Raw genomic sequence first — 20,093 nt, 5'->3', positions numbered from 1 at the left:
TGACCGTAGATGCGAATGTGAGTGTGAATGGTTGTTTGTGTATATGTGCAGCCCTGTAATGACCTGGCAACTTGTCTAGGGTGTACCCCACCTCTCGCCCATAGTCAGCTGGGATAGGCTCCAGCTTGCCTGCGACCCTGCACAGGATAAGCAATTACGGATAATGGATGAATAATAATAATACAGCCTGTGTGTGGCAGCAGGGACGTGGCCTAGCAAGGAAGGTGAGTGGCAAAGTCAATGCACCTGTGCTTAATTAATGTTGTGTGCCTGTGTTGGAGTGACAGAGGATAGAAAAGGAGGGTGAGAGCAGAAAGAGGGGAGCTCTCCCGACCACAACATGTGTGTGTGTGTGTGTGTGTGTGTGTGTGTGTGTGTGTGTGTGTGTGTGTTGCATATGTGACTGAGTGAAGCTGAAAAGCTAAAAACAAGTAAAATAAAGCGTATGTGTGAACATTAACTCCCGCCTGCCGTGCTTCTGTACTCCACCCACTGTACTCCATTGTTACACTGTGCCAACACCATCAGCCTGTGTCAACACCATCCATCCACCATCCAAGGTTTCCAGGTGGATGGCCACAGGCGTAGAGGGAGACCTCAAAAAACTTGAATGGAGGTGATCAAGGACGATCTCTGTTTAACGGGCCTCAATGCTGTGGATGCAACTGAAAGAAAGGAGTGGAGAAGACTGCTGAAATACCATGCAGCGTCTTACGCACTAGAAGTGGAAGCAGAGGTTAAAAGGATAATCAATCAATAATAATAATAATAATAATAATCTCATCTCATTATCTCTAGCCGCTTTATCCTGTTCTACAGGGTCGCAGGCAAGCTGGAGCCTATCCCAGCTGACTACGGGCGAAAGGCGGGGTACACCCTGGACAAGTCGCCAGGTCATCACAGGGCCGACACATAGACACAGACAACCATTCACACTCACATTCACACCTACGGTCAATTTAGAGTCACCAGTTAACCTAACCTGCATGTCTTTGGACTGTGGGGGAAACCGGAGCACCCGGAGGAAACCCACGCAGACACGGGGAGAACATGCAAACTCTGCACAGAAAGGCCCTCGCCGGCCCTGGGGCTCGAACCCAGGACCTTCTTGCTGTGAGGCGACAGCGCTAACCACTACACCACCGTGCCACCAATAATAATAATAATAATAATAATAACTATTACTATTAAAACCAAATCAAGAGAAGGTACAGTCTCCGGAGGGTTTACAGTCTTTTTTGGCAGCAGATCAGAGAAATATTAACAAACATCTGACTAAATAAAGAAATTAATGTAGACCTAACCTGTAGAGAGAGAGATAGACTGTATACATTTTGGAAGTTTTATTGACTCGCTTACCAGGCATTCACAGAAGTTTGGAGGTTTTCTGGTATAGTATGGAAACCTATGCAGATAGTAGTGTTTGTATCTGATGCAAAGCATTGTTTTCTCTATCTTGAGGACAAAATGGAGAGAAACTGACCAGACAATGGGCAGCAAAAAATTATCCCTTTGAGCTCATGGAACATAGGCCTCTCTCTCTCTCTCTTTGTGGGATGGAATGGAGTTTCGAGGGCAGGGCTAAAAGTCAATGTGCCCTCTCTTGCCCACTTTCTCTCTCACCTCCTCCTCTTCCACCTCCTCCTTCTTGTATTTTACCTCTCAAGTCGAGATGATGTGTGCATTTTTGAGTGGAAACAGACAGACTGTGAAGTAGCTGGAGTGGTCATCACGAATTGGTTCAAAGACTCTCTCTCTCTCTCTCTCGCTGTCTCTCCTCCAACGAGAGTTCCAGAAGTTTTACCCATACCTGAGGGCCAAGGAGCACCATGTCGAATCCGTGTTCTGGCATTCTGGAGCTTCTGGGTATGATAGTGGGGGTGGGGGCATGGTTCTGCTCACTTGCTGCAACAATCATGCCCAACTGGCTGAGTCTCTCCTCTGAACTGCTGGCTTTGGAGAGCTATGAACGAGGCCTGTGGGAGACCTGCGTGATTCAGGATGGGGCAACCTCCGAGTGTCGTCCCTTCGACACCATGCTGGGTCTGTCATACAACCTCACAGTGACACGCATATGCATGTGCATGTCAGACGCCTTGGCACTCTTGGGCCTCCTGATCGCTGTCCCAGGTCTGAAACTGGTGAGAAGTTGTGAGGGATGGTGGGTGAAGCGCGGAATGAAGATCACCGCAGGGGTGATGGGCCTGACAGCTGGCGGCCTTGAACTCTATGCTGTCTCCACTATTGCCCATGAGACTGTTTTGCAGTTCTACGATCATACCTTGCCTGAAAGTATGCCTCGCTGGGAGTTTGGCGACGCGATATTCATCGGCTGGGCTGCAGGTTTTTTTCATGTTGTTTTTGCAGTGTTGTTCTTCATCTCATGTTGTGGGTCAGAAGAGAATGAAGAAGGAAAATCAGATGGTGCATACTTTGTGTACAATCCCGAAGAAAAGTTTCAGCCTGTGGATGGCTCGTCCAGAAAGCGTGTAGAATATGTTTAGCAGGAGACAAGAAACATTCTTAGTGTTTCTAATGTAACGAGACAGATGAACTGATGAATTTCCCAATATAATGGACACTGATTTTTCATTTATTTGGACACTGCAGTCCAGCTGGTAACTTTGATTAAATTTGCTGGTATGTGTTAATGTTTTTTGCACTTTGCTCCTATTAGTAATAGGTTTTGTTATCAGCTGGTGTGAATTAGTTCTCTTAAACTGTATGTATATATATATATATGTGTGTGTGTGTGTGTGTGTGTGTGTGTGTGTGTGTGTGTGTGTGTAAACAGTTTATGAGATTGCTGAATGTCTTTCAAGAGACATTTTCTGAGCTTCCATCTTGCAGTGCATAGTGTGCAATGGTGCATATGTGTGTGTGTGTGTGTGTGTGTGTGTGTGTGTGTGTGTGTGTGTGTACATATGAATGTTTGGTGTTGTCTTTAGATTATACAACAGCATAGTTTCATATTTACACTGAAAAGTTTTAAGTGTATTTCTATAGATGCTATCATATACTTCAATATCATATATTTTATTAGCTTATATATAATAAAAAGTCGACAAGAAAAACTACTTGCTGGGAAAATCCTGTCTTACAAAACCGCTTCATGTCACTTACAAATGCAGCACCTGTTCTTAAGTTGTTAAGGGACTAGGAGAAAACTAGCACTTGACAAACATCTGCTGTTGACCCATAATAACACAAGAAACAAAAAGAAAATGATGGCACGGTGATGTAGTGGTTAGCATTGTTGCCTCACAGTAAGATGGTTCTAGGTTTGCACCCAGTGGTTGACAGGGGCCTTTCTGTGTGTTTGCATGTTCTCCCCATGTCTGTGTGGGTTTCTTCCGGGTGCTCCGGTTATCCCCACAGTCCAAAAACATGTGGTTAGGTTAATTGATGGCTCTTAATTGACCATGAGTATGAATTTTTGTTTGTCTCTATGTGTCAGCCCTGTAATGACCTGGCGACTTGTCCAGGGTGTACCCCACGTCTCAGCCATAGTCAGCTGGGATAGGCTCCAGCTTACCCGCGACCCTGCACAGGATAAGCGGTTATGGATAATGGATAGATGCATGGACAAAAAGAAAATGGCTCCCTGAAAGTCATATTTTGGTTAAATGCATGTGTATCACTTGTTGATAAATTCTACGTGCAAGAAATGGAGTAGGTTTGGGCAGGGTTTGGAAGAACAGTAAGGGTGCGCTTGAGTCTAATTACACCTGATGGCTTCTCCATATCAGCAAGTGGATTAAGCTGCGTTTAATGAAGCCCCTAACGAAGAGTATGTCCTAATGAGGAATGCCAAATAAAACCACCCCACTGCCTCCTCTTTCTGTTGATTATTTCAATTTGACCTGATTAAGGGTACAACTGACCAGTCTATCCCAGGAAAAAAAAAACTTTTCAGACCCTTCACTCGGCTTTCAAAAACACATGTGACATAAAAAATGATAGCTGAATATTAGTGCAATACTAGAAATGTTTGTGTATGAAATTGTGTGTGTGTGTGTATTTTTTCACAGCTTGAAACAAACTTACATTCCAAGAGATAAGTGAGCAGCATGGTATCTACAGTATATTTTGTATTACTCACACTGAAAGCTTGAAGGAAACATCTGTCTCAACAAGCAGATAATGAGCCTGTATCAAAATGTCTGTTTACTCACTGGTAGTGCTTTTAAAAACATTTTCTGAGGATCATATTTTGACTAATAAAGCTTTTTCTCCTCATACAAATAAAAATATCAGGCCATTTAACCTTGTTGCTTCATGTTTAAGCTAAAAAAATAAAAAATTTTTGTGATTTACTTTCTTCAGTTATATCTTATCAGGTATCAGGGGGAAATCCCAGCTGAGACCAGGCGCCCACAGACCACAGGACGCCAGATAAAGGGGCGTACTCACGTACAACTTCCTGTGATGGACAATAGATAAGAAGCACTGCATAGCTATCAGGAAAACAAACAGCCTTTTGACTTTGCCGCTGATTGCCGCTTATTCCCAGCGGGAGAGAAATGGGCATCTGCTGAGGAAGAGGAAATGCAATTTCAGCACGTCATTATGTGCCGCCTTATGAACTTATGAACGAGGAGCTGTAAACACAAAACACAGCAACGGGCTGCTGTGTTTGCGAAAACAGAATTGAAGTGAATTGTTGAATGCAAAGAAGAAATAAAATAGTATAAGCCATAATCAACACATTGATAATGACACCCAGGGTTTTTTTTTTCTTTAAGATTTAAAGCTATACGGCCTTTCGATTGCATAAAATTGGTGAAATTTAGTTCCCTCTGAAATCTGGTCATTGTGTGAGATATGTTGACTTCTGTAATATCTCAAAAAAAAAAAACCCAGGCCATTCTGTGGTGGGGAAGGTATTTAATTCGAGGGGAGTCCCTCGCAAATAATGTGCATGAAATCACTCACTTCCAGACAGAGGAAGTCCATGTGCACATGCTTAGGTTCACCTTCAATTTCTTTTTCTTCTTCTTTTGGGTTTTATGGCAGCTGGCATCCACAGTGTTGCATTACTGCCATCTACAGGTTTACCTTGACCATGCACTGATGGTTACATCATTTTTCGCTAAACGAACAGCTGATCACACCGAGGTGCTCGCTGACCGCCGATATTTATTAGTTTGGTCCTGTGTTTCCTTTCCTTTCACAACATAACGTCTTTTCTTCTCGCTTTCCATTACTGTAGTCAGTCTTTCACGTTTCATTTGCACACTTATGTCCTCCATTTTTCTCTCCTGTTTCAAATTTGTATCCCACAATGCGTTGTGTGACGTAGGAAAAAATAGTGGAGAATATAGGGCCACATGGCCCTAAATTAATTAATTGTTCTATTAAAAAACAAGAACAACAAAGAAATAAAATTGGAAGTCTGTGATTCAAATTCGGTAGCTTTCGGTCCACTAAACAAAAAGAATTGCATGTCAGGGAAATTCTTTTTATGGCCTACACTTGAAAAATCTGAAAGGCAGTCTACCTTTAATGCAATTCTGGATGGAGATAAATATTGTGATGTTCCATAAAGTTGTTGAAACAACGCCACGGTGAATGTGAGATATTAGAGTGTGTGACTTTCTTTTGTTTTTCACTGGGCAGACACTCTTAGTTTAGTCATGGATAATTTCTGCCTGGCTCACAGTTTTATATGATAGTTAGCCAGTGATAGCAAATCTGGCTACTAACACAAGAGTTATCCTCGGGTTTGCTCAGGTTTTATTATGTGATCTAACATTAGCCTATCATGAACTTGCTCATAAACTTGCTCAGGGGGCAGCATGGTGATGTAGTGGTTAGCACTGTTGCCTCACAGCAAGAAGGTCCTGGGTTCGAGCCCAGCGGCCGGTGAGGGCCTTTCTGTGTGGAGTTTGCATGTTCTCCCCGTGTCCGCGTGGGTTTCCTCCAGGTGCTCCGGTTTCCCCCACAGTCCAAAGGCATGCAGGTTAGGTTAACTGGTGGCTCTAAATTGACCGTAGGTGTGAATGTGAGCATGAATGGTTGTCTGTGTCTATGCATCAGCCCTGTGATGACCTTGCGACTTGTCCAGGGTGTACCCCGCCCCTCACCCATACTCAGCTGGGATAGGCTCCAGCTTGCCTGCGACCCTGTAGGACAGGATAAGCGGCTACAGATAATGGATGGATGGATAAACTTGCTCAGGTACTCAATTCACATACCTTGATTACCATATTAGTGAGGTAACATTAGCTAAACAAGCTAATTTAGCACAGCACAGTGTTTATTTATAGATGAGATGATGTTTTATAAGGATATGCCTTTTGTGTTATGCATGGACACTCCTTTTTTTGTGTTTTAGTGTGCAATTAACTGGACTGTATGGGCAATGTGATTTTCAGCCAGGTCTGTATATAGACACTCCAGTATTTTTGGGACCTTTCCATGCAGTCTGCATTTGCTCTGTGTCCAAAGGTTAATGTAAACCAACTTCCTTGATGATTCTGACAAACAATGCATCCAAATGAAAATAAACTAAACCGGGCTTTATGCTCATGAAACTGCAGTAGTGAAGCAGAGTAAACCAATAAACCCAACCATTTGCTAATATGTGTTTATAGGATACAGAGCTGAGTGCACCTCTGGGCTTCAAGTCACTGTAGTAATCAGGGGTTAAATTGGGATTGGTTATGTGGGGGGGCTCTGCCTCGTACCCGCCCCTGCCCCCGCCGCCCTGCCCCAATATACTTTTTGGAAAATAACCAGGGGTTAAATTGGGATTGGTTATGTGGGGGGGCTCTGCCTCGTACCCGCCCCTGCCCCCACCGCCCTGCCCCAATATACTTTTTGGAAAAGAACCCTCTAATTTGATAACCATATCATATTGCACAGAGATATACACCTTATCTGTGTGTTGTAGGCCTATGTGTGTCTTGTAGTGCCCCCTTACACATTATGGCAGTTTGAATGTAGATTGGTTGGCCAATGTAACAGATTGTACAGGTTGTTGTACATTGGTTTGAAGGAAATGATTAGTGGGGGGTCTGGGGGTCCTCCCCCAGAAGTTTTTTTATTATCATACATGTTATTTGCTGAATTCTGGTGCATTTTAATAAGTTGTTAGCTGACTTTACAGAGGTAGGTTGAGCAATATCATGTTAAATCTTGTCACATGCCTACAGGTGAAAAATGTGAAGGAGAAATGTTCAGTGAGAAAATTTGAAGGCTTGCACAATCTTAAACCAAAACAGTTGATTTATTTTGGAGGATAAATGTTAAATATGCCAAAACACTGTCAGTCAAATTGTCAATCAAATATATTCATGCAGTGAATGCAACCAAATACAAACAACACTATAACATTGGAAGCATTTATTATTATTGTTATTATTATGTATTCAATTATTTATTTGGCATGTGGTGCTTTTTGTATTGTCTAGAACATACATAAGATGAGCATATTATAGCAGCAAAATAGAAGCACAATAATTTGAATGCAGCAAAACTTTTGCTGCATTCAAATGATTGTGCTTCTATTTTGCTGCTATAATATGCTCATCTTATGTATGTTCTAGACAATACAAAAAGCACCACATGCCAAATAAATAATTGAATACATAATAATAACAATAATAATTACACTAATAATACACTAATAATATTAACAATAAATAATAATAAATTAACATTAAATTAAATATTAACAATAAATAATAAAACACTAATAATATTAACAATACAGTGAACATGATCATTATCATATTTTTTATTATTAAAAACAAAATATCAAATAATACTGAAGAGGGGAAAAATAATACTGATCTAAATATGTTGTGTTTTTATTTTTAGACAGTATGTGTTTTGCTAAATGATTATGTTCATAATAATGTTCGTGATAATGATTATGTTCGTATGCAGGTAAAAGGGGAGACAGTGTATGGAGAAAATTATAAACAAGTCACAACGCTGAAACACAAGCCCAAAAACCCGCAAACCACGACTTCTGATTTTTTTTTAAAGCGAGCTCACAAAAAAAGAAACCCCAAAGTCGCTTATAAAAAGCAGAATTGGCAACCCACGCAGTGTTCCAGAAACCAGAATCTCTGATCGCAAGTTCTGTTCTAAATAGCTTTGACAGGTCGTCTTGTTATCAGGAAAACTATGATCTATCTCATAAAAGTCATGGGTTTATTGATTAATAAAACGATATTTAATTATTCAGAACTGAAAATCGTGAAAAGGGTTTGTTGCTTTTGATGTGTGCGTGATCATATGCCATCCGCTCCGAACTTATGTGCCGGGGCTCAGCCCCGGACAGCCCCGGCCCAATTTAACCCCTGGTAGTAATCCAGGTTTGTATGTAACAGCAGAGCTGAGATGCCGACTTTTGACAAAGTCACCTGACATTAATATGCTGTAGTGCACCGCACAATCCCAGTCCTCCTGTTAGATGTGTGGACTGCAGAGTAGTTACCTGCAGTTATGAGCTCTTACATACAGCAATTCATTAAAGCATTGATAAAAGTGTAAATATAATGAATTTTATGCATAAACAACAGCAAATGAACGTGATGTATTAATATAAATTTGAATCTTTAAATTAGAAATTTACTCAGCATTCTGTGCTTTATGCACTTATTTACAGTACTTCAATAATGCACTGTCATTTTTTAAAAATAGTATGCACATCATTTCTACAATAACTGTCACAAAAAGAATTATTGAGGGTTTTGGGGTCGCAGGAATTTAAGGCTTTTTAAAACAGGGTCAATGGTCAAAAAAGTTGAGAATCTCTCCATTCTGATTTAATGTAATGACAAGCACATGCTCCATTAGAAAGTTCAGAGGTGTTGGCCGACAGTTTCTGTCACCAGGTTTTGTGACATGGCTGACACTCTATCTGTGGATTCACATCAAATAATAAAAAAAAAGATAATAATCAAGATATGTTATTTACCAGCTTAAGGTCAGTCCGTATCATGAAATACCATGACCGAGGTCTTGAAAGTACTGAGCGAGGCCCTCTGGGCCGAGGTCAGTATTCAAGGCCGAGGTCACGATATTTCACCATACAGACCAACCTTAAGCTGGTAAATAATATATATATATATATTTTTACCAAATTCTAACAGAGAACGAGAGCACTTGAAAGGGGAAAACTGAGCTGAGCCATGCCGCCATTTTGAATCCTCATTCACGGCTGTAATGCAAATGGTTTTCTCCTCGGTATACAAGTGCACTTCCATGGCAGGAAAAAAAATACATTTTGCCGCCTATGTAGTCCCCTATTTATACAAATAGGAGTCATTCAGGATTCAGCCATGTTTTTGCTTGGCGTTAGCAAGTTACAGGTTTTTAGCTTTCTCCTGAAAAGTTTTCTTTCATTTCTTCTTCCTCAGGGTAGTAAAACTTGCTTTCGCTGTGAACACTGTCATTATCGCTATCCATGCTGTAAAATTAATGCTATTCTCCTGAGAAATGCTGGCAAAAATTTATAAGATTTTTGATAATCTTATAAATAAATCTTATAAAAAAAAAAATGTTGACAAAAAATGCTACTATGTTTGTTGTTGTGAACGAGCAAGTAGCCAGAGGGCCGTAACTGGGGTCCATAACTGGGGTCCGTACCGTAGGATACAGACCTGCTCGCCAGCTAATCAGAGCACAGGATTTGGACCGCAAAAAAAAAAAAAAAAATTTATTTACCAGCTGGGAGGTCCATATCGTGAAATACCATGACCGAGGTCTTGAAAGTACTGAGCGAGGCCCTCTGGGCCGAGGTCAGTATTCAAGGCCAAGGTCACGATATTTCACCATACGGACCTACCTTAAGCTGGTAAATAATATATAAATTTTTTTCTTTACCAAATTCTAACAGGGGCGGCACGGTGGTGTAGTGGTTAGCACTATCGCCTCACAGCAAGAAGGTCCGGGTTCGAGCCCCGTGGCCAGCGAGGGCCTTTCTGTGTGGAGTTTGCATGTTCTCCCCGTGTCCGCGTGGGTTTCCTCCGGGTGCTCCGGTTTCCCCCACAGTCCAAAGACATGCAGGTTAGGTTAACTGGTGACTCTAAAAATTGACCGTAGGTGTGAATGTGAGTGTGAATGGTTGTCTGTGTCTATGTGTCAGCCCTGTGATGACCTGGCGACTTGTCCAGGGTGTACCCCGCCTTTCGCCCGTAGTCAGCTGGGATAGGCTCCAGCTTGCCTGCGACCCTGTAGAACAGGATAAAGCGGCTAGATATAATGAGATGAGATGAGAAATTCTAACAGAAAACGAGGGCGCCCGAAAGGGAAAACTGAGCCGAGCCGCCATTTTGAATCCTCATTCACGGCTGTAATGCAAATGGCTTTCTCCTTGGTATACAGTACAAGTGCACTTCCATGGCAGGAAAAAAAAAAACATTTTGCCGCCTATGTAGTCCCCTATTTATACAAATTGGAGTCATTCAGGATTCAGCCATGTTTTTGCTTGGCGTTAGCAAGTTACAGGTTTTTAGCTTTCTCCTGAAATGTTTTATTTTATTTCTTCTTCCTCAGGGTAGTAAAACTCGCTTTTGCTGTGAACACTGTCGTTATCGCTATCCATGCTGTAAAATTAATGCTATTCTCCTGAGAAATAATATATTAATTTTTTTGTTTACCAAATTCTAACAGAAAACGAGAGCGCCCAAAAGGGAAAAATAAAAGGTGTTATTTTCCACCACAGATGTTGAAATTACTTATGCAACCTACAGGCTTTTTAATCTACTCATTTATCTCATGTAGATATCCACTGATTATACCAGTCACTGATATAATGTGTCCCTGAAATACACTTATCTCTTCTTTGTAGTGGCAGTAAACTGAAGCGTCATTTGTACATGTTCACATAGCATTTAAGTACTGCTTAGAACATATGTTATAGAAATACAAGTAGGAGCCTTGACTATGGCCACAATGTAGTGTGCAGTATTATTATACTCCATGTATCATTTAACATTAAGTGGCTGTTAAGTCTAGAGTATCATATGGTTCCCCAAATTCATTCACACACACACACACACACACACACACACACACACACACACACACACACACACACACACACACACAGCTGGATGGGAAGCCGAAGCAGAAGTTCAAGTTCTTTATTGTCATTGTTAAGGCACAATGAAATTTCTTTTGTGCTGGCCCCAAAGATGCAAAAAGTTAAGGTGAAAAAATATTAAGACAAAAAAAAGATAAAAAAAAAAGGTCCCTGAGAGCTAAGAAAGGTGATAAGTAAATAAATATAATATATACAAAATGAACATAAATACACTAAAAAGAAACGATTTGAGAAAACGCTCATTGTTGTGTGATCTGACACTGAACCTTTAAGACATCTTTCAGATTTATTTAGTTCAAGGTCGGTGCTAGTTGATGAAAATGCCAATATAATTAACTGATGATACTTGCCTTGTTTACTTACCTTGTGGCACCGGTAATTGTGTAATAACTGATTTATTGTACATTCATAAAAGTTTGTTACTGGAGCTTGATTTGTACTGGAGGCCAAACTTGAGTAACAAAAAGTGTGCCAGGTGATGAATTAAACCAAAGGCATAACTGGACAAGAAAATTGTAACACATACAGCATCACCTATTAAATGTGTGAATACACAATACATTTTTACAGTGTATGAATATATTTAAAAGGCACACTGGCTGTTGTTTGACTTTTATACAGTTTTGGCTTTTAAAATAATATACTGTACATCTAAAACTGGCTATTATGGGTTGTACAAGATACAGGGCAAACAATATCATATGATGACAACTACACTCACCAGCCACTTTATTAGTTACACCCATCCACCTGTGGTTTTACGCAGTTCTCTAATCAGCCGATCCCTTGACGGCAGCACAATGCATACAATCATGCAGATACAAATCAAGAGCTTCAGTTAATGTTCACTTCAAACATCAGAATGGGAAAAATTGTGATCTCAAAGTGTGACTTTCACTGTGGCATGGATGTTGGTTTGAGTATTTCAGAAACTGCTGATCTCCTGGGGTTTTCACACACAACAGTCTCTAGAGTTTACACAGAATGGTGTGAAAAGCAAAAAACACTGAATGAGTGACAGTTCTGTAAGTGGAAATGCCTTGTTGATAAGAGAGGTCAGAGGAAAATGGCCAGATTAGTTCGAGCTGCCAGGAAGTATATACCAACTCATAGCAACTCTTTACAACCGTGGTGAGCAGAAAAGCATCTCAGCATGCAACAGCAGAAGATCACATTGGGTTCCACTCCTGCAGCCAAGAACAGGAATCTTAGAATCAAGAACAAGTTCCTATTAAAGTGGCCAGTGAGTGTACAATAGCCAGACACAGTCATGCACATTAGGGCATGCATATATCATGCATATAACTTGTACCACGACTGAATAAGCTGTGGAACTCTGTCTCAAAACAGCAGTGTCTTTTTAAAATCAAGAAACTGCTGTTTATAGTTGACAACATTAGCTACCTCATAATATTATTCCAATTTAATGTTTTTCTTTTTTTAAGGCATTCTAGAAAGATCAGAAAAGTTTGCTGGACATGCTTCAGAACTTACTATGATGCTGGGATGCAATTACAGTGCTGCTGTATATTTGTATATAATATTTCTTCATTATAATTGTTATAATTGTTTGAATTTCTGGGAAGATTATCTGTTAGTAAGGATGGACAACATTAATTTCAGAACATTCAAAAAACATGGCGCTCTATGGAAAGGCATCAGTATACATATTATTATTCTATCCACATTCACTGGATATGAGCAATTGCGCACTCTGATTGGTTACTCTACTACTGGGCTATCAGCTCATATACCGTGAGTAGAGAAAAACAAAATGGCGGCACATGTTCCTGAACCAACCGAGGACCAACTAAAAACTCTACTTGAAAACAAAACCCCAAAAAATACAAAAAAAAAAAGCAACAAAATATGGAATAAAAGTATTTAATGGTAAGAACATATCTTTTTTTGCATTTTTTCCAAGAATTATTATTATCGCACTTTTCACAAATTGCTACTGTCATTTCCCCGGTTTGTTTACATTCTAAGTGGAAATGATTTTGTCAGACGTTTTGTATAAAGTTTTTATTTATAGAATTTGCAAAAATATTAAAATAAAATTGCCCTGTTTCTCAAAATCCAGTGAATGTGGATAGAAGAAAGCAGTTATTCCACTCAATCTCGCCGTACATGGCTTATAGCCGACTTGGCGCTACGCACCTTGTCAGCTATCAGCTCATGTACGACTCGATTTCATGAATAACTGTTAATTATTTTTTTCGCGGTCTGGTTTCCATCAAATCCTGCGCTCTGATTGGCTGGCAAGCGGGTCCGTATCATATGATATGGATCCCGGTTACAGACCCCGGTTACGGACCTCTGGCGACTCGCTCGTTGACAACAACAACAACAAACATAGTAGCAATTTTTGTCAACATTTATTTTCTCATTTCTCAGGAGAATAGCATTAATTTTACATCATGGACAGTGATAACGACAGTGTTCACAGCAAAAGTGAGTTTTACTACCCTGAGGAAGAAGAAATCAAATAAAACATTTCAGGAGAAAGCTAAAAACCTGTAACTGTTGGTAACACCGAACAAAAACATGGCTGAATCCTGAATGACTCAATTTTGTATAAATAGGGAACTACATAGGTGGCAATATGTAGTTTTTTTCCTGCCATGGAAGTGCACTTGTATACTGAGGAGGAAGCCATTTGCATGAGCCGTGAATGAGGATTCAAAATGGTGGCTCGCCTCGGTTCAGTTTTCTGTTAGAATTTGATAAAGAAAAAAATAAATATATTATTTACCAGCTTAAGGTCGGTCCATATGGTGAAATACTGTGACCTCGGCCTTGAATACTGACCTCAGCCCAGAGGGCCTCGCTCAGTACTTTCAAGACCTCGGTCACAGTATTTCACGATACGGACCTCCCAGCTGGTAAATAACATATATTTTATAGATGTGAATCTTGGGCCAGTTTATATAGAAATATGATAAAAATATAGTTTTAATTTTCATAATTCATTTGACTTGTGTAAGGCAGGGTTTGTGTTAGGCTACCGGAGCAAATCACTGATGGACAAAAACAACAACAAGCACACAAATACTGTGCCTCCTATTCATGTCTGTATTTGTATATACACTGTTTGTTCAGTCAGAATTATGGATTCATATTCACTTCCATTCCTAATGTGACTGTCAGATATCCAGGCCTTTGACCATACGGAAAGCCTGATAATGAATTGTTGTCCTGATATTTTATTATATTGAACTATTTTAGACCGGATTTGGAAAACAAAGCAACCTTATTTCATACAGTGCTGTGCAAAAGTCTTTGGCCCATACTGTATAAAATAATGGTGTAAAGTAAATATGCCTTCAAAAATAATGCAATTAAATGTTTTCTATTATAAAAATAAACTTCTGGAAAGAGCAGAAAACATCTCTAATCTAAACATAGTTAATATTTGGCATGATAAACCTGTCTTTAAAACTGCATGAGTCTCAGATACATTTTCTACAGTTTTATAAAGAACTTGTGGAGTACGTTTTACTCAGCAGCTTGAGGAATCTGCCTCAGTTCTGGAGACTTTGAGTGTCGCAGCTTGCTTCTGGTTTTGTGAGTAAAACCTGACAGCCAGCTTTCTTTCTTTTCTTTGTCTGAAGAGTCATTTGTTATATAATAAATGACCTTTTCTGACATCCAAACAATTTTCTGTGACACTTCATTTTTTGTCGGAAAAGTTTGTAACGTTTGGAAAGCTGAAATGTTATTTACTGACACAATAATGCACAAGTCATCAAATTAAGACAAAATTAGTCTTAAAAAATATGAGGGTGTCTTAGACTTTTGCACAATTTGCACACTTAACCTAAAATACATAAAAAATCCTCGTATAGTACAACGCAAAGAGAAAATAAAATCAGCTTAAATCTACAAGAAATAATTTCCCTTTATTGTGTAATCAGATGGATTATGTGGTTTTATAAAAAGAGAACATCCTGTAATTCACAATGAGATTTCTGAGATTGTTCTTCAATAATAATAATAATAAGATTAAGCCATGTAAGGCTACAATAAAATACAGTAATAAGGGATGGTGTCATGCTGTGAGCTAATGACAAAGTTCATTCCAGTCCTAGCAGGGGTCAAAAAAGCCTCCGGTTCAAGGTAGGAAACATTTTATCCCTCTGTTCACAAATCAGCTGAACCTGAACCGGAGTCACATCAGAGAAGGCTGATGGTAGATGAGAGGTTTAGTCCCATTATCTCTGTAAATGAGAATTATGGTCAGATAAACATTTTAATAGTAAACAAGCCCATATGTCTAAACACCACCATAAACCAGGGCTTGGCAGTGACGTGGAGACATAACTGGGCCGAAAGCCAAACCTCAAACAAGCTTCTAATCATTATAGTGCAAGCACCATCATGCAAACATGGTTATAGATAAGAGATTAACATTTATTACAATGACAGGAGAAATTACACTAAAGATTTTTATTGTAATCATTATAAAAGGTAAAGTACAGTAACTCAACTCTTTCGACTATAAATGGCTGCACAATGGAGTGTCATGTGCAGAATGAAGAATTTAGGTTATAGGAAGTGGGGCAACCCTTCAGTACATATCCTCCTGAGAACCAACCCATAGACTTGTGTCTATGCCTGTAGTTGACATTTGTTTTACGTGCATATCCTCTTACTCTTTCAAGCTATTCAGTTGAATCCTGGTGTCTTGTAAAGAGTACGTCCTGGGCTTGCCAATGATATATCATGTGACTAGGAGGGTTGCTGGGAAATTCATAGTAAGGAAATCACAACAAAAGAGAAATTGAGAGACACATTTTTTTCTTGGTTCTCAGGAGGATTTACAATAGTGTCACTGCATTTTCTGTGTTATTATAAGGAATTATCAAGATTAACAGAAAATAGGAGTGAAATTACAACATGTGGAGATCTCAGGACTCATGGAAATGTGCTCAGAATGGGGTTTCAGTGAATCTGTTCCTGTGTTAAAGGCTTGTTTTTGGCCAAATATACTGTAATTTTCTTCATCTGTGTTGATATAAAACACTATCAATACATGATGCATGATACAAAAAAGATTTTCAGCTACAAAATGAACACATTTTGCTTTAATTGTAAAATGAAAGCATTTCTCTATAAAGCAGCAAACCTACCGTATGTGAACCTATATTACATCATCAATATGATTACCGCCAATTTGCCATGAGTTACGGTACATTTCCATCAAAGTGTAATACATGATCTTAGTCCCACATGCTGTTCACATAAACCATTCACTCCTTCCCTCAATATAAGTAAAAGATAAAACAATGGAATGTGCATTTATAGCAAAATAATCAACAACAGAGTGGTACGATGGGACTCTCCACTAAGCGGATTCACTGCTCCCGTCGCAAAGTTGATTATTTTCCAATTACAGCAAGTTGGAAAGTATTGTATAACTCATACTACAGTAATTGAACAAAAATGACTATTCTTAATTCATTAAAGAATGAGAGTATACTTTTTTATCTTTTTATAGTAACATTTAATTTTTGGAACATCCGTGAATCAAATTAGTTACTGTTATCATTTGTGTGAGAGCAGTTACATACAGTGATTTCCTTACCATCCCTCCTCTCTCTCTCTCTCTCTCTCTCTCTCTCTCTCTCTAAGTTAATGAGGCAAAAAAATCATGTTACTGAGAAAATGCACTGTTGGAAAACTTAAAGATACAGCTTTACCACTGACTTTTACAATGCACTGATACTGGACTCTCCTTTTTCTAGAAATGTTAAATCAACAGAAAAATTCACCAACAATTGTACAAGTCTGTGATGTGCCCTGCAGCTGGAACTACTGTAAGAGCTGCTCTAGAAAATTAATTAACACCTTCTGACCAATCAAAAATGCAGTGGCGAACAGTTACTATTAGAGCTGGGACTGGAGCTCAGCCAAACCCTAGCCAGACACACCAAAAAAGCAACAGGGCAAAGGATTTTGCAAGGGATTAGTGGCAGGGTGCTAGTTTGCTCTGTTGTGTGTAGTTCCATTCATCCATCCATCCATCCATCCATCCATCAACTGTAGCCGCTTATCCTGTTCTACAGGGTCGCAGGCAAGCTGGAGCCTATCCCAGCTGACTATGGGCGAGAGGCGGGGTACACCCTGGACAAGTCACCATGTCATCGCAGGGCTTTGTGTGTAGTTGTCGATGTTGATTTTAAAACTAAGTAACTTACACAAGAAAATGAATAGTTAAGTATAAGTGAAAAATACTGTGTTGAGTGTGTGTGGAAGAAGAGTCTGGAGACAGAAATCTTAGTTTCTCAGTTGTTAGCCTGTGCTACTTGCTTTCGATAGCACTGGCTTGACTGCTTTATTAGCATTTGCTAACATGACCGATGAACAACTACACTGGCTCGAAGGTGACTTCACTGTTACGCTGACGGCATCGACTCACAGTTAAGCTCGCGTTGGCCTTCGAAAAGGCATAGGACGATAAATTTTTGGTCCCTCCCATCCATCCATCCATTATCCATAACCACTTATCCTGTGCAAGGTCGTAGGCAAGCTGGAGCCTATCCCAGCTTACTATAGGCAAGAGGTGGGGTACACCCTGGGCAAGTTGCCAGGTCATCGCAGGGCTGATACATAAAGACAAACAACCATTCACACTCACATCTATGGTCAATTTAAAGCCACCAATTAACCTAACCGGCATGTCTTTGGACTGTGGGGGAAACCTACGCAGACACGGGGAGAACATGAAAACACCACACAGAAAGGCCCTCGTCAGCCGCTGGGCTCGAACCCAGAACCTTCTTGCTGTGAAGCAACAGTGCTAACCACTACACCACCATGTCACCGGTCCCTCCCACTATAAATCAAAATCTGATTGGTTAATTCATCTGTCACTTCCTACATAAACATACATTGACATGGCCTTCTGTCCCGGCAATGAAGTCCTAACCAATGAGTGAGCCAGCTCGAAACTCTTCTCAGCCTAGACACAACAAACAAAAAATCTCATTGGATAACTCCGTTTTAATGTTTTCAGATCAGTAACCCTTTCATTTCTGAAGCAAATTTGATAGAAAATTTTAATTAAAACTAGAAGATAATAATTATAATTAAAGAATGAAAGAAATTAAATAAACATTTGAAATGCTGATTTGTTTGGGCCGTCTCTGAAGGCCTAGAAGGCCCTGATGGTTCCCTTCTGCAAAAATGATTAGAGAATTCACCAGCACTGTGGTGTGGTTTAATATGCTTTAATTCAACACTTATTGGAAATGCATGCTTTTAAACACATCCTTTTAAAATGTTCTTTTCACTAGATATTGAAAACCAGAATTAGTCCAACACGTTTCGTCCTTTTTCATTTATTGTAGTTTAGTTCAAACACCTCGATCATTCAAAGGAAAAAACGGAGAGGATGTTTTAGTCCTGATAAACACTTCTACAGCCAACTGTAATGGCACATCCTGTGATTTTACAGCACAGCAGCAGCCTCAAGCCCTGAAAGCGCTAAAGACACTTCATAGACCAAACAAAATGCAAAAATAAAAACAGTAAAATTGCTAAAACATGGCGATTCAAAACATAGATCTGTTGATGCTGAATTTGCTTCTAAATCTAACCCATAATCCTGTTTACTGTGCACTGCATCTAGATTCAGGATAGACTGTGAATAGAAGTGGGAGATAGAATTGAAAGGTAAAGAGCACATCTCATGTCTAGTGCTGTATAAACTTTGTGACAGAGTGGAGTGAAATCTCATTGGTTGGCAAATGTAAGGTAAACATATTTAAACGGATTACATTCCATGGTTTTGAAATGACTCAAAGGAGATACGCTGGTGCAGATTATATTTGACATGTTCATAAATCTACATTACAGTTTATCCTCTAACTTGAATGCCAAGTTATCAGTCCCTTCTCTCACACTAGCAGGGCCCAGAGCACCACTTCTGAAGTTTGTGTTGCCTTGGTTTTTCTCCTCAGTTCCTTCAGTTTTGTGTTTCCTGGGTTTACGTGTTTTGCTGTAGGACAGGAAGAGCAGCCCACTTATAATAAGCAGGACAGAGGAGCCAATTCCTGTTATAATGCCCAGGCCCAGCTCCTGTTTATACGGTGCAGGAGGTAGAAGAAACTCTGGCGGAAAATCAATCGTACGATTCTCCAGCACTGAGCTCATGGTCCAAAAAACAGGAATCAGTGAGCACACTGCAGTGAGGAAATACAAAACTCCTGCTGATGAGAAGAAACGTCTGACATGCCCTCCATCGATGTTAAAGTAAGCACGTCTCATGGCGTATCCTGCAATCAGGTTCGCAGCGATTCCCACAGGGATGGCCGTCATACACAGCACCTGTGCTGCAGCAATGTCTGGAGGAATGAACGAGTCTGTGATGCTTATGCTTCGGCAAAACTCAGCCGTGTCGAGGACGTTGCTATAAAAACAAGCCCTCCAGATGCCGACCCAGGCCATGCCAGAGGTGATGACGGACACGTCGCCCACATGCCACACTCTCCAGTCATCCACTCCACTGGTAGCAACTGTCAGGATCAATCCCACTACTCCCAGCACCAAACCAAAGAACTGCCAATGGGCCGTGTGGACCAGGTAGTACATCATTTAAATGAGAACTCAGTCATGGACATCTGTAAACGTTGTTGCATGTAGCTTTCTGGAACATTAGACGTTCATTAAGCTACCTATATGAACAAAATATCAGTGTTACTATCAAAAATCCAAGTGTTACAGTAAGTGCTACATGGAATAGGATTATTGAAATATGTGTGAAATGTTTCGTGCAAGTTTGCTACTTTGTACTGGATTTCTGTGAGAAGTTAGCGGTGACATTGTCACTGTTAGTGTAGTTGCAATGGAGTTTAACAGGAGAAAAATCTCATCTCATTATCTCTAGCCGCTTTATCCTGTTCTACAGGGTCACAGGCAAGCTGGAGCCTATCCCAGCTGACTACGGGCGAAAGGCGGGGTACACCCTGGACAAGTCACCAGGTCACAGGGCTGACACATAGACACAAACAACCATTCACACTCACGG

The 20,093-nt window shown here is 40.1% G+C and overlaps 2 protein-coding genes across 2 annotated transcripts; one reads left to right on the top strand and one right to left on the bottom strand.

Annotated features, from left to right (window-relative positions):
* Positions 1-1,651: 1,651 nt before the first annotated feature.
* LOC132885327 (putative claudin-24) lies at positions 1,652-4,316 on the top strand. The gene has a single exon (XM_060919876.1). It carries the CDS (start codon positions 1,830-1,832, stop codon positions 2,502-2,504), a length of 675 nt encoding a protein of 224 aa, XP_060775859.1. The 5' UTR covers positions 1,652-1,829; the 3' UTR covers positions 2,505-4,316.
* A 14,600-nt stretch (positions 4,317-18,916) lies between these two features.
* On the bottom strand, positions 18,917-19,657 carry cldn34a (claudin 34a). The gene has a single exon (XM_060918345.1). The coding sequence runs from the start codon at positions 19,655-19,657 to the stop codon at positions 18,917-18,919; it is 741 nt and encodes a 246-aa protein (XP_060774328.1).
* Between the last annotated feature and the right edge of the window lie 436 nt (positions 19,658-20,093).

Source organism: Neoarius graeffei, chromosome 4 (assembly GCF_027579695.1).
Source record: "Neoarius graeffei isolate fNeoGra1 chromosome 4, fNeoGra1.pri, whole genome shotgun sequence".
Lineage (NCBI taxonomy): Eukaryota > Metazoa > Chordata > Actinopteri > Siluriformes > Ariidae > Neoarius > Neoarius graeffei.
The sequence above is the reverse complement of the archived record's forward strand: the minus strand, read 5'-3'. Positions and strand labels throughout refer to the sequence as shown.